We start from the raw sequence: 16163 nt of genomic DNA, 5'->3' as shown, positions 1-16163 counted from the left end.
TGCAGATGAAGAAGGGACTGTTATTTCTACAAATACACACACACACACATCGCATATATAAATATATATATATATATATATATATGCGATTATGTTCTTACCAGCAGTTTACAGCACGATCAGTTCCTGTCAACTGCTAACAAACAAGTTTGATACAGGCAAATCATGCAGGAGACACTAATGGTAATAGTGGCTGGGTACTGAGCGACTACGGACCTGCAATGGATAAGGGTCTTGCACAGTAGCCATAGATAGTGACCAGTTGAAAATCATTTCAACCCCTACTGTCCCGCGTCCTCTTACTTTCCCACTGCAACAATGTCAAGTAGCAGAAGCGTTTTGTGAAATGGCGCGCTTTCCAGGCGGTCACAGAAGCAAATGCTTCCACAGTCCGCAAATAGAGTAGTGATAGTCTTCTGCCCATAGAAAACCGCGATGCCGTTTTAGATCGATAGGTGGATAACTTTGCTTTGAAAGTAACGCGACAAAGGGGGCGCAGACGCCATCTGCAGAAACAACTACACTGAGAAAATTTTCTATGGAAGTCCATTCCTACTTTTACCAAGTCCAAATAAACACCACATAGCGTAATAGAGTCCATTAGATTCTGCTTAGAATCTGCTTAGAATAACCAGCTTAGAATCACATTATATATTAAGTTCGTGTGGAAAGAATTGTTCCTATTGCTTGCCAGATTCTGCGCGTGATTTACATGAGATGTGAGGTGGAAGCTTACTAATAGTTGTTATATATTTCTTTCGATTCGAAACAAATAATACTGGTAAAAAGTTTGTAACTTTTAGGTGCCTACACAGGAACTTGGCCTAAATGTAATACCCACTAATTTAAATATTAAATAACTGCTAATTCGGATTGTAAAAGTTGCAGTCGCGAACCAACATGTCATCAGTATCCACGCAAGTAGTAACAATGACGCCCATGCCCAGCCAAACCTATAGAAGCGCGATCTAATCGCTAGGCCTCTATTTTTCCAGTTTTACACATCTAGTATCGTCGTTAGGCGCTCTAACCGAAGGCTGGCTCCCAGCACGAAATGAGCCATGTGTGTGTCTATGCTGGGTTCGAACCTACATCATAACCTGTCCCTGAGATAGCAGGCAAATACGTTACTAACTAGCTATCATGGGGAAATCGCTAGACCTCGAAGCCAGCCAGCCGTCCCCTTGCCCGCTTCCTGCACGCCCGACCATAGATTACGGAAAAGCAACAGGGAATTGCCAGCTAAATCGCCGACAAAATCAGGTGATTTCCGCTGCACCGAAAAATGCTGGTAGCGGTCTAAGACCAGGGTTTACATGATCGCCGGCGCCAAATAGGGGGCGGAAAAGAGGACTCGGTCGAAAGGAGGTTGTCCTGTCTGTGGAAGGACACTTAGTATTCCAGACATTTCACACTGGCGAGACAACGCGTATGCTGTACAAGGATCAAGCTGCAAGCGTTTAAAGGTCGACGCAAACCACAATCAAACGATCATTTTTTACGATATTGGCTTGATTCCAGTAAAGCTTGCTTGGTTTTGCCTGCTTTAGGCATGCACGTCTGAGCCACGTAATTACAATTGCATTTTCAACGTGGGCAGCCTGGTCACATAAAACTACGAGAAAAGATTTATGCAAGGACACAGATAAAGGTAGCGAATGGCAACTGCGAGAGAACTACTGTAGAAGGCATATGTCGAGTCTCATGATTGCCCTGGCTCAGTTGCGATTTTGCAGGAGACTGCGAAGTGTCTTCGAGCACTTATAGGACATTTTTTTTATGTCGAATGTCTTAGTGGAGCATTTGTAAGAAATATTTGCAGGACCAACGCGACTGAAACTCCGCACCCTGACCAGAATTTTTTAGACACCTGCTAGGCTGGATATAAAACTGAATACACTTAATATAGTCTATCTTTTGAGGAAATAGCAATGTGAATTGTGGGCGTCGCTCTGAACACGTAAAGTTACAAGAAGAGAGGTATTCATAGAAGGTCACTAACTTTCCCCAGATCAGTTATGGGTAGAGTTTTGAACGAAAAGGCCGGTTTCTACTTCTGTACAAAAACAAACCTGTACAAAATCAACGAAGCTTGACAATTTACACAATTTTCAGTCTTCACGCAGTTTTTGGAGAAAGACCTTCGTGGAACAATTCGCTTTACATTTCAAAGTTAGATTAGATTTGATTTTAAAAAAAAAGTTACATTCAAAACTTACGAATCATTTCGAATATCAATTGCCAGTCGAATCGGACAGATAACATTTTTTCTTATCGTTGTAAGTTCTTGCTTTTTGTAACTTTCGACTTACTAACAGCCCGAAGCTTAAGTGTGCTAGATTTTTCTGTACATAACGTAATTTTAACAAGCTTACGTTGATTGACGCACAATCACAATTTAATATATGCAAAATGAGCAGATCGTTTTTTTAATACATAAGTTTCATTTTAATCACATAAAATATTTTGCAAAAACCATGTTCTCATATTTTCACTCAAATACTCGGTGCTGGGAGCTACTAGTAGCGGGAAACATATTGAACCAATATGTTCAACGACTAATAATAACTAAACATACATTATTTTAGATCTTGCTATAATATTAGATTATACATAAGAATAATATCGTAATTTACGTTATTTACATTAAATAAATACATACATTTGAGGAAACGAGAAAAATAGCTTGTCAACGAAAATGTTTCTTCTTTTGTGTGTATATATTTCTTTTATACCCAGCGTCAGTGGGGTATTATAAAGGTTTTCGTTTGTTAATTACTTTCACAACAAGCTATTAATGGCTGGATTCTGTCGTTTATGTACGACTTCAGTGTGAAGTAGCTGAGAATCGGGTCGTATCCAAGCGCTCGCGAATGGCGGCGATTTGAAGCCGCTGTGCTCGGTTTGGCATCATAATTTCAGAGTTGTGATCTTCCTTTTCGTCGAAGCAAAGTGAACGTAAAGGGATAGGCGTTACCGTTGGGCGCCCGTGACAGCATTGAAAAGGCAGACGGCACTGGATCATCTGATCTATCAATCGCTCGAGAGTCGGCCTGTAGTTATAGTTATTACATTATGAATGTGAATGAATCAGATCGTGTTGAATTGTGGATGCTGCTAGTAAAACCTTGCGTATCCACGAGCTAAAGTCTCATTAATAAAAGCGTTAATGTCAATCTCGCATAACTACCTCCTTTTTACCTATTTTACATACGACATATATATATATATATATATATACAGCAAACACGAAGATATACTTCAATTGGAATGATGTAGATGGAATGGGAAAATCTATTAGACAATTAATATGAATAGAGAAAGCTACTTCTCAAAGTATGTAAAATAAAGAAGCTAAAAGTAACTGTATAACTATGTTAAGTAGAAGTTATGAAAACAAATCACCGTTACGATTAGCTTCGTTAGATTATATAATACCTGTCAAGTTGAGTGGGACATTTAATTGCCGCTCGACATGCCTTTGAGCGGAGTAATTTGTGAAGCACTAATCCGAATGTTTCGTAATTGTTCCCATTACTGTTATTGTCCGCCCACGCGTGACAATGGGAAATTGGTGCTAAGTATTCCTCGAAAAGCTTTTTAGTTAGTTGTCGCAGTGTAGTCATGATTCCCGTATCGAGACAGCGCGGTGCTGTTCGAATGATAGCCACGCACCTTGTTTGAGGATGATCCGAGTGCTCACTTCTGCTATTCACTATTTTTACCGAGAAGCCATGTCGAGCTATTTCCATACGCTCGCGTCTCATACGAGCCACATGTTCTACTCCCAGAACCCTGAGAAATATCACAAAACCATCTATGAGGTAAGTTAACATGGGCCTACCGGTAGAATACTAGAGCTCAATGAAATAGGCGCCTATTTCGCTCGACTTCATCTTTCTTTTCATCATTTGTTCTTGTCGTAATAAGTGCATTGCGCGACGTGTAAAACGGGATGTGGAACGATTCAGTCTGCTTCAAGGCATAAAGATATTCAATAGGAACAGAGAGCTGAGCAAACCAGACGGGCACCTGACAGTGACGGGCGGGGCAAGAACTTTCGAAGGCGCCATTCTCAGTTCGCGTTTCATTGAATCTTCTCTGTCACCGACAGTCTCAAGCTCGCCATTTCGCAAAAAAAGACAATCATCTTCAAGTTGTTCAAGAAGAATACGTTCATGAAGAGCATGCTGGTCAATCAGGATCAGATAGCCAGCGGAGCTTCCATTAATATTGCTTCCGTTAAGATTTTGATCGGAGGTTTGACAGTGAAGGACGATGAAACTCCGATCGAACTGGCCAACGATAATGCTTTCCCTATTATGAAAAGTTTTTTAGATGCAACACAGGAAATGAGAGGATGTATTTTACACTACGGGTTGATGCTCAACTTTTATCTGGCTTGATAGTTTTGGTTTTCAATCGGCAATAAGATGAAGTAGATCAACAAGATATAATCAACTAGGCATTATTTGTGTTTCAGACGTCCTTATTGACCTTGTAAATTACCCTAAAAACGATCGTCATAATGCTATGCGCCATTAACCAAAACGAAAGTTGTGTAAGTTGTTTGTGACTGACAAGCTTATGCTAACTTTAAGGGCTGGATAATTTTCAGTGAGGTGAGTCCTACACTATGTACGTAAATGAATTTTCATGGAGCCTCTAAAAAATCGTTTGTGGTGGTACTCGACAAGAGAGTGAGGTAAACGATCTTGTATATTACGTCGGGTGTTACTTCCGTTATCTATTGCCTCATACGGTTGGCTGCATGGAGCGAAGTATGTATATGTTCAGTGTTGCATTTGAACCATGTTAACAGGAGGGAAATGTCGCAGGCAAAAATCATATGAAGTATATAACGTTGCACACACAAGAAAGTATATCCAGGGTAAAGTATGTCAAAGATCTGTAGGAGAAACCCCATGTAACTCCAGCAAAACCCTCCTCGATTGCCCCTTCCGGTAGGGCAGGCCCCTGATGCTACACCGAAGAAAAGCTGATTCCGGCGATTTTATTTTCACAAAAAAAAAAAGATAGTTTGAAAGAAAATTATAAAAAATCAGAAACTGCTGTGGACGTCACAGCCCTCTTTACCTGCAGAACCATATTGAAGATATAAATAAATGTAACTTGCACAAGGATATGGGAAAAATAATACTAATACAACATGAAACACATGAGAGTTACATGGAATGTACTCAGAGCAGTGGTTGATATAAAGCTTCCCTTCGTCCTTCGTGGTTCAATGGCAACTTACCTATTTATTAGATATGAAATCATATGAATTGTAAATAAACACATCTGTCCCATATCGGAAGTTAGTTATTTTTTGTTACAAATAGTACAGGTCAAAGAGGGTTTACCGTATATCATTCCGAGTTATTTGGGTTACTCGCTTGATTCTGGGAGGAGAATAAAGCGCGTTATTATTTTCAGCGAAAGAAATTCTTCTCTGAAGAGGAGGACCAGTTTCAGTTGCAGTAGTATGGGCTTTTCGGGTCGAATTATATTTTCGTGTTTTAACCTTAAATGAACCAATACAAACGGTGATTCTCTTATATATATTTTGAGCGTCGTCAAAGACGCAAGTGCCATTTGTCTTCCTAAAATGCTTAATGGGTAAACATAGATTTGAACTGCCTATCTGGTAGTGTCTATTTAATTAAGCCTAATTTTGCAGGGTGCACAAGCAGAAATTCCATAGCTTATCCAGGAAATTTTTCCAGACCTGAAAAAAAGTTTGAATGATCGATAATTTAAAGTACTGAACCAGCATCTATATGTACAGCACGACTGAACCCATCTACCTATGTAATGCGATCGTCACTACAATCATGGGGTGATTACCTATACGGAGAATTTTAGTAGAAAAAGAGTACCTGAATCTCAATGAATTGTATGTTTGTCGGGTAGCGTCCCTTTGTGTCAATGAGGGGGATATGCAAAGACCGGTCTCCAGAATAACGTGATGATGAGCTAGAAACATCTGCTTGTGTTCCGTCATGATTGGATTTCTGTAGCGCTTGACCTTGAACTTTTCCAAAATCGATACGGAAGGTATCATCGTTAATAGAGTCACCAAGTAACGGATAACCCCTCGTGATCGTTTGGCGAGTTCGGAGACGTCCCTAGGCCTAGGTGTAACCTTGTCTGTGCGCTGTGGTGCCAAGTGGCAGATTGAAGTAAAATATTAAAACAGTATAATTGCCACGTTTGATAATCTAACAAATTGTATCCATGAGATCATCTAACGAAACTGTAGTCGAAAAGCTATCTTTCAACGTGGCTCCTTTGTAGGAAGTTAGCTACTAGGCCGGAGTACGTATGTACGAGTTTAACAATTTTCTCCATTGCTTTGCAATTAGATAGCTTTTCTTTATGTTTAAGCAAAAGAAGGACTTTGGTCGATAAGTAAATATCCAATACCTCTTTTGGTGGAAGTCAATGAAGAAGAACTAGAGCTCAGTTCGCACACTGTAGGACCTGACGTTCGTTGATGAGCTGGTACGTGGCCGTCGTATGGCATCTGAGCAACACTTATCACACAGTCTCTACAAGCACAAATTGTTTCTGTGTCAGCTGACATGACTGATATGCATCCAAAATTGTACGACAGAAATATAATTATAAACATATTGACTCATCGATACCAAGAGATATATATATATATATATGACCTATGACTTTATATTTTATCGTAGTAATGATGGCTCATTGTAGTTCATAAGCGCATATCTGGTTGAGATAGTATTTTTATGGACGTTAATACATTCGACATATTCCAACGAGAACCTGAAAAATAATTCCCTCAAAATGATCTGCAGACTCGTGGATGACTTTCGTTTGTAATATGGTTCGGTGTTGTTATTGGGGCTGCCTTCTCGGATAAGCCAATCAGTTAGTTCATAAGGACGCCAGGTGGGACCCTAAAAATTAATTTTCAACATATACATAAAGAGCTAGTTTATTTACCTTGTAAGAATATCAAAGTTGGCTTCATGTTCCTGGAACTTCCTTCAAGTCATGAGTTGTTAACTACGCTATGTCGTTATGGAAAACATTCGTAAGTAGGCTAGCAAAATTAAACTACGCATATTTGAGTCATAGCACGTATAAGCCGGACAAGGGTCAAACTAAGGCCGTTACATAAATGTATACGATATTACGTACGATAATGCAAACCGTGTCGTCTGCTGATGAACATAACGGCTGATATAGGTCTGATTTCAAAGCACCGACAAAAACAAACGACTACTTAACACACAATTAATTCATATTAGCTAGTTTAATAACTTTAAAATTTAGAGTTTAACCTATGCTACAGCCTCTAAGCTGGCTTCCATCGCAGAACCAAGTATCTGGCTTCAAACCTAAACCACCATAAATTCTCAAATTTAATTCTTCATATAGACTAGTTTATGTAAGACAGTCTAAAACCTAAATTACGGATGTATGACGATTTAATCTACGTACAGATTCAATTCAACCTCTACAATATAAATCTCTTATATATCCTTTTTTTTGTATTCTTTCCCAGAGCTTTCAAAGGCCTCAACTTACCTCCGGAGGAGAGGGAACGGAAATAATATTTCTATATGCTTCATTATGTTTTTCGTGTGCATCCATCATTTCTTCCCCAGAAGCTATCTTCTTTATTCCTAATCTATCGTTACCAAATTCGTCTCTAGAATTGCGGCAGCGTGGCTCAAACACCCGTACTTCTGTACAGGAAGTCTTGCTAGACACCTTGGGCCTTTTTTTCTGAGGGCCAGCCAAGTCAGAATTGTCATGTTGGCTTTGGAAGCGGCGCAATTCTCGAAAAGGAGCGATTGTGGAACAGCTCGTTTCCTTACTTATCGATGATTTTGTTAACTTGGCGGGATCGTGTTCAAGCTCTATCACAGGAAAAGTTAAATTTCAAACACGAATATAGATTTAACCAGCTATGCCTATGTTAAAAGTGATAGTGTTAAGAACTAAATCGTATATATATATATAGCAAAGTAAGGTACGTGTACATATGAGCAGTGTAAAGATTTGAAAAAAATAAAAATTCACAAAATGTTTCAAGCCTGTAGTTAGTTCATGTGTTCCGAACTTACTGTTTGTTGTCGCTAAGCACTGTTTAGGGGTGTATCCTTTGTTGCCAACATCAATGCTTCTGGAGTCGCTTTCTTCATAATTCAGACCTCGTCTGGTTATAGCGACTTGTGTACTGGGTGCCAACTGAGTCTTCGACGAACGTGTAGGATCTTTTGATTTTCGATTATTTTCAGGGTATGCATAGTATAATGAAGCACGTTTTCCATGAGCCTTCGATATGAGAGTGTTTTCCTCATTGGTCAACCTATCGAGTAGCTGATTATTGTCGGTAAATTTCACCGCGTTTATTTGGTCCTCAGCTTTCTGGAGGCACTGAAAGACGACTTCTTTCATTCCAGCCGTGGAAGTTTCCTCGTGAAGAACTTGTCCCCCGGTAATATTGAGCGCTATTTTGACAACCGGCACGTTGTGTAATAGATTCCCTGTTGACCCTGATGTTGTTCCTGACGATCTTTTTAGCGTCGATTCAACATGAGATGGAAGTTCAGGCATGCTTGTGCCGCGAGCTATGGTCGAAAATGTAAAAAATAGTGTAAAATGGTAAAACCGTGGTGGGATCGATTTATGGAATCGTTTTCTGTGTATAAAAGTATACAATCAACCACGTCCGCGGGCTGTACATTGATCTAGGTTCTACTGTTAAGCTTTACCTAGAACGATCAATATATTCAGGCTGACTCAACGCTGTCCTTTTATATTTACATCTTGATCGTACAGTGACTTTCTTGCTTAACTGGAGTCGATGCAAGCTTGTAGTCCTAACCTTTCCGCAGGTAATGCTTTTAATTGCGAACCAGTTCGACCTAATGCAATGATATGCCTATGTTTTTATTTCTTATTACGATACGAAATGATAGGGGAAAGCATGAAACAATCTCTGTAAATACATTTAGCAAAAACATAAAAAAAGGGAACACTTACACACGACTTGTGGTCGCTTATCGAGACTGATATGCCCACTGAAATGCTTCTGTGCTTGGTATTGTTCCGCTTTTCGAATAAGCCCAGTAATGGACTTACCGTCATTGTTACCTATGTTCAGGCCATTTAAGCGTTTCAGGGTAAATAAGCTCATGAAAAACGATATTTGCACAATTTCTCTAAAATCATAATGTCATATATATACGAGCCCGTTCTATGGAACTCATTTGCTTACCACGTTTACTGTTGTCCTCGTCCTCCGTGTCGTCATCTTTAGCACAGTGACCTCTGACACATTTCGTAGTGAGGTTAGTGCTCTTGATTGGCCAAATGCGTGACATATTCAAAGTAATTGTATCAGTTCTATTTCTACTCTGATTTGAGCAGCCAAACGCCGACTGCAGCGTGTTCCGATTAGAGTTTATAGTAGACACGCGTCGGGCTCTTCTCGTTGGTAATTCTGCTGTGATGCCTCGTAAAGGCCAGCCAAATATCCGTTTCCGTTCGTCTCTCGCAAGTTGCGCCATCAGTTCGTCCTTTTCACTTCTAGACATTAATTGTATATCATTGTAGATCCTCTGAAAGCATGATCAGTATATAACATGCCATTTAACAATAATTATTACATATTTTGTCCAAACACATTGAAATACATTTAGTTTGTATTTGTGAGCGGATATATCGTTCATTTTACAGCTATTCTTGGGAAGACAGCTCTGACTAGCAAGCGTACGATTTCATACAAACCTCTTTGACAAATTTGGCCCGTTTTGAGTTGTGCTTGTTGTGTCGAGCTGCTCTACCAGTGGCCTCTAGGACGTCGAAGTTATATTCTTGATCGCGTTGACTTCGTCGGCCCGGGCCGCCGGCATTGTTATCTTCTGACAAATTTTCGATGTCATCAAAATGACCACGCGCTTCTGCCCACGTTTTTGACATTGGCGTCGGATTCGCACGCGACGGGGGCCGTGATTGTGATAGAAAACTTTCTTCAATTAGCCTGCCCTGCTTCGTACGTAGTAAGCGGCTAGTAACCACGGCTTTTCCAACACAATAGTCAACTGGCACGTGCACACGAGGCAATCTTCGACCTCTTTTGTGTTTACTGACTTCGATCTTTGACATTCGGGACTGTTTCTTGGTTCATCTCACGAGACTGAAATAGCCATTAGTTACCTTACGCAGACCAAGCTTTGTACATGAGGAGCAAATGTTGCGTTTCCTGAAAGTTTCTAAAAATCGAATCGCACTAGGTAAAATATCTGCATAGACAAAACGTCGTAGTCGCTTCTCCGCCTTCTATGATAAACGCACTCATTATTCTAAGAACAAAGTAACTTCGATGATTTCTTTCTTAAGTTAGAATTGATTGTTAAACTAGCCGTCAGTTAATCCTGCTCGTCACATCACAGTTTCTTGAAGTTGCAATTTTTAAAATATTGTTTGCAGCCTTTGAGCCTTGAGTCCCTTTATGAATATATTCATACACAGTACAACATCCTGGTCCTCGTAGGACTGTAGACTTAGTGCACCTCCGCGAAGTTCTGGCCTTGTGTCACTGTTGAAATAATTTCCGTTTCGGATGTTTGATATGTAAATGCTCAACTAACTATCTGTTTGAAGAACTTTCTATCAAACTGATGCTGTTTGCGCTGAAAGCCAGAATCATTCATGTCACGCGATGTATAGTCATCAAAGTGAACGAACAAGTGCCGCGTTCAGAAATCACTTTCGTAAAGCAGGCCAATCATAGTGCTAAATTTGAAACTAGTTATTATACTACTACTACTACTAGTTATAATATATTTCAATAGCATCGTGCTGAGTTGAAAGGGGCTGTTTTTCGTAGTAGTAGTAGTAGTAGTAGAATGGTGCTACCTTAGTATCAAAAGCTAAATTTTTCAAGCGTTTCGCCTGATGTCGATTTTTATGTATTAAATATTTTTATCTAAGTTTCCTATTGCTTTCATTGCAGCCCGTTTTGACGCGAAAAAAATTACCTCTACTTTTGCTAAATTATATTGATTTTCTCATCGCATGCACGACTACACAAAAAGTTCACAGAAACGCACAGAACTCTCCAGACGCTATGCACAGCGTTGGTATAACTGTATCTGAGTGTGACTGCACGATCGTTGTTAGCTAAAAATCTCTACGAATGGTTTAGAAGAGCTGCTACCGATTGCGAAGCGAAGATAACCAGGTTTTGTAATGAGGAAAAAAACTGTAATCTGAGCTGTGCACATATTAACAGACGTTGACTAGATAACTTGATATGAACTTTGTCTTGATTTCTTCATTTGAATGTGAGCGGCGCGTAAGAAAATCATGATCTAGTTTATAGGAGCTTTCTATCGATCACGTTATTGTTAGCTTACATATACGCATACAGGTAATGGTACGCACTAGTATGTGCTACAATAGGCAGATAGACGGAAACACTTCTTGATTGCTCACCAAACATCGTTACCATGTTATATTTGTTTTAGGGACGCAACAAACGCAAACAAAGTAATAGGAGCCCGCTGCAACGATTAACACGTTTTTCTAAGTTTGGCGTCCACTATCGTCGTTAATTAGTGCGTGCAATAAAAGGAAGTGTCAATATGGCATCATGCCATAATGTCCATTAGAATAAAACTCCATTTTCTTTACTAATCCTATATTCCATTGTACTAATGGCATACGCGCCAGTCTATAAAAGAAATTATTACTTTTCAGCAGGGAAACCAAAAAAACAATTTACAGAAGTAATTTTAGCTTTCCTATCCTACAGAATCGTATATGATTATCGTGCGCCAGGCATTTGCATAATATAGATCGTATGAAGGCAATAGACTAATGAAAACTTCCCACCTCATGAAAACAGCCGAGTTTGTTGCCATCGTATGGCAGATGGGACGTTAAATGAAAACGGTTTCAGCTTTTCTGTTGTAAAATAACAAGGTATAACACTTATTTTTAATAGTAATCACAAACTTAATATTTTCTGTATCTTTTACCAGTGGAGTAACATTTAAAAGCATAGTCCTATGTTCAATCGACATCTAATTGCTATAACAAATGATACCCTACTGGATCCAGTTCATCGTTATCCATGCGTCTCAAGGAGGATCCAAGTGGATACGTTTCAGCGTGATGATCTTCCACAGGGCAACGTATTTCTTATTGTGGCTAGTCGACACCTGCTGTTATTGTCGCACCTCATCGTTTGCCACCTGAACTATGAAGCGGTCGACCAACTTCGCTGTGTGGGCATAACACTACTCACGGTTGCAACGGTGCCAACAACTTTACCAATAGCTGAAACGCTCTTTGTGTTGTTCAAGTGCTTTACATGCGCGCGCGACGCTCTTCGCCGATGCTAACAGATTAAAATGGATAGTACGGCCATTTCGTGGGTCGTTGTTGCTATTCCGTTCAACTATACGGCTACCGATTGAACCTGGCACTTTCTGTATTTCTATATATACCATTAGATATGCCAAGAAACAGTCTAATTATTCCATGAAAACAGTACGGGGCCGATCTGCGTTGTTTATCACTTACAACGTTCGGTGTAGGTGCCCACGTGCAGACGGAGCGGTATAGTCGGACATGTAACGCTCGCTCAGTACCCCTTCAACTACGTTTCCTTGCAGGCTTTCCGTTACTACGAAAGCCCTACGGAGACGCAGAACTAGTTAAGCTGGACAGACGCGGCAGTCGGTAGCAAGAGTACGATTCTTGAGGGAGCTGCGTCAATAACACGCTAGCACCACTTATGCAGAAAATTCGACGGATAAACGAAGTTCTGCTGTGGCGTGCCGCGTATTTCTCATGCAGTTATTAATTAATATCTCGACCGACACTGCAGCAATGGAGAAAGCTTCACTGCGAAGAGATTTCACCACTTAAAAATAACTACAGCGTATAGTTTTCGTGGAGCTGTCGTCTTGAGAATGTTTAGGGTGCACTTATTGGAAACGCGTATTTGATTAGGCGTCCTCTTCTGCAATCCATTATATTAATGGACGAGGTAACAATTTGCAGTCAGTTACTCGTTAGTTAGATAAAGCCAGATGCAGATTGAACACTTGTCCAAACTGTATGAATCATAAATCGGCCATTATTAAATCGTAGATCTTTCCATCAGCCTTAAAATCACATTATAAATGCATAATTCAGTGGTGAATACGCGATTTCCAGTCCGAACACATTCGGACTGGAAGATAATTTATGCTAAATTTGGTTTCTTCTGCAAAATCCAGTTATGTCGTACTGACAGCTCCGGACAATATTTTGCGTTTATTCCTTACGTTTATGTAGTCCTTTAAGCAAAAAATGGTATTGTGAACGTGGCGTATTGCACTATAAGGATGCAATGCGGAGCATTATGGAAATAAATCCATGTTAGCCATAAGAGAGTTTTAATACTAAGCAGCCTTATGTAGCTTATATCTGTTTTCAGAGTCTAATTGTTATGTGATAATAGATAAGACAACCTCCTAGCGAAAAAGACAACCTCCTAGCGAAAATGGCACATCAGTAAATGCGGGTTAGTTTCGTGTTTACTGGCCCAGATGAACTGTAGATACAGGCGAACCAACATTACAACTATAAACATAGTACAGCCTTTAAGTATAAGCATACATCTTAGAAGTGATTGGCAAATCCGTTGACCTAACCTATGCTTCCTAAGCTTGACCTGCTATTAAAGTTCGTTCAATTGGCGCAGTTCGGAGCGGCTAGATTCGCAAGTACTGGGAGTAAAAAAATATGGCAAAAAGAGTAAAAAATAAGCTTTTCGCCTTCAGCTTCGAGTTATTACCTGCATCTTAGATACATGAACGAACAAATAAAAAAGAAACAAAACAAACAAAGGAACCTTTCTCTAATTACAGATCATTTGTCGCTAAAGATATTATCTGATATAACGTGCTCGCTTATGCCGGCATATATTTTTTTTCGTATGAATAACTATAGGTCCATTTATTCCGACCACTTGTAAGCCTACCTTCGACTCTCCCCCTCATCAACTTGAGACATTTATTTTATCTAGTTATGTTGTTATTATCTAATACCCCGACAAAGGTAGAATCGCGGCTGAAAAACTGCCGTACGCAGCCATTAGTATTACGATGTGTTTACGGCCATTGAGCCCGACAGCGTTTGTACAGTGTGATATTTTTTTCTATTCGGATATGAAGAGTAACGCTGATGTTAATAAAAATTGTCTAGATATTACAAAGGGGATCATTTGTCTAGAAGAATGAAAGAATTCGGTCTAAAGGTTGCAAAGTGTATATCCACATATATAGACGGCAGTTCTGGTTAAAACAGCCGAACGTATAGGAGAATAATGAGATGTTTCTAAGTGTTGGTCAATGGGCATCTATCAATGAATAACTGCAGAGCCAACCTCGAAATGATTGGTATAATAGGAAATATTTTTAGAATACCAGAAAACGCTAGAATACAAGTTTAAGATATTCATTTAAAATATTCTAATATTTAGTAGCGTCTGAGGCATTGAAGTGTTGTCTGCGGTGTAGGGACGGCGACGGCTCTTCAATCTATTAGCACGTCTGTAAAGAAATACACGAGGTGCTCGCTGTTCAGTGGCGGCTTCTATGGAATTCAATTACTAACTCAATCTAATAGAGTTACATTTGAAAGTATACTTGTACCGAGATCTGCGCTACTAGTAATTTTTTTATATGAGAGACTTTAGGAGTCATCTGGACGGCATGACCTTTGTGTAAACCACTAATTTTCCTCGACTACGATTCTCGTGTAGATACATATATTTACTACGTTTTAGTATCACAAAATGGCCTACTATCTCTTTACGTCGGCGTTTCTTCTGTTCACGGTGGACCACGTAACGCGGGTTCTTATAGATGAGCATTCGGATAAAAACGCATGATATAGACATCTTTTTTTTCACGCGGCTTTGGACATTTTCGGCGCAGCACTATTAGCCCCTATTTTTTTTTATTTCATTCACAATCATTTGACTCGTACTAACGTGACGGGTTGCCTACTTCCCCCTTCAAGTATTTCGTGTTCTGACGTTGACACCCACTGTGTTGAACAGCTAATTTAGCTTGAGTAGTTTGGCCACAATGAAAGACCACCAGCTGGCTAAACACTACGTATCACATATGCGGCCTGTGCGAAATAGTCTCACGCTGATATGGCACGCATAACTGTAAGTCGCCATGTTTATGCGACCATCCCTAGGAAACGGGAGATGCTCGTTTTCGATGTAGGAACGATGCATATAGTTGCTGTTAGTCATATATGCGCTATCTATGCGAATTAAGTCATATAATGACTAATGGCCTCTCTAAGTGATCCGCCTCTGTAAATGATACTTTGTGGAAATACGAAGTGTGAATCATTAGCAAGAACTGCTCGCGCATCGTAAATATATTTTTATAAAAAATAATACAGAAGCTATAATGAAGCCCGAAGTATTTCATTAAAAAAATTGTTCTATTTGTCTAAAGTTTTTTTTTTTTTTTTTACCTGTATTTAAATTGCTATGTTGACAAAACACCTCACATCTACCTCTCTCCACTTCTGGGCTGTTATGAAAGCTTATGAATATGAATAATGCCCAGCGGCTCACTTGGTTTCTACGTCTTTTTGTAATAAACTACAGATGCACAATAATGTGTTTCAATGTTGTCACGTATGTATACGAACCAGGCCTTTCATAGACTCGTCGACGAAAATCTTGGAATGCTACTTTAACAAAGGAATATTTTTATGGGTTTTTTTTTTTAAAGGGACGTCTATTCTAGTTCAGACTGTCAGTCGCATGTCAACCTAACTCGCGATTACTATACTATATATATATATATATAAATTTGTGCCCGATAGAGCCGCCCCTGAACGAGAAGTCGTGGGTGCCACAGTCGAGCTTCATGAGATGCTTACGTATATAAGACGCTGCTGTGTCACAGCTTGCCGTGTCATCGACGGGTTAAGTTGATTTATGCTCATGAACATTATATTCTACACTGCCTACGTCAATTTTTACTTATAACCTGATTCCGTTGATTATAAGTTTATACCTTTCTTTATCGGTGACGGGATGGTGATTTAATGATTGTTTCCCTTTCCAATGTCTTCACGATTGTCTTCCT

General features: G+C 39.6%; 1 protein-coding gene across 3 annotated transcripts; it reads right to left on the bottom strand.

Moving 5' to 3' along the window:
- Positions 1 to 2701: 2701 nt before the first annotated feature.
- LOC111263425 (uncharacterized) lies at positions 2702 to 10253 on the bottom strand. 3 transcript variants are annotated; one of them, XM_022838467.2, is made up of 12 exons: positions 9775 to 10253; positions 9263 to 9605; positions 9028 to 9138; positions 8106 to 8612; positions 7564 to 7898; positions 6796 to 6929; positions 6430 to 6554; positions 5883 to 6037; positions 5367 to 5527; positions 4033 to 4317; positions 3439 to 3795; positions 2702 to 3053 (listed from the first exon to the last, which is right to left on the bottom strand). In XM_022838467.2, the coding sequence occupies exons 1-12, from the start codon at positions 10150 to 10152 to the stop codon at positions 2828 to 2830; spliced, it is 3117 nt and encodes a 1038-aa protein (XP_022694202.1). In that variant the 5' UTR covers positions 10153 to 10253; the 3' UTR covers positions 2702 to 2827. The 3 variants fall into 3 exon arrangements, with proteins under 3 accessions (XP_022694202.1, XP_022694205.1, XP_022694203.1); XM_022838470.2 differs by having other exon boundaries at positions 3676 to 3795; XM_022838468.2 differs by lacking the exon at positions 9028 to 9138.
- Positions 10254 to 16163: the final 5910 nt, after the last annotated feature.

This window comes from Varroa jacobsoni, unplaced genomic scaffold, assembly GCF_002532875.2.
Source record: "Varroa jacobsoni isolate VJ856 unplaced genomic scaffold, vjacob_1.0 scaffold_764, whole genome shotgun sequence".
NCBI classification, from domain to species: domain Eukaryota; kingdom Metazoa; phylum Arthropoda; class Arachnida; order Mesostigmata; family Varroidae; genus Varroa; species Varroa jacobsoni.
The sequence above is the reverse complement of the archived record's forward strand: the minus strand, read 5'-3'. Positions and strand labels throughout refer to the sequence as shown.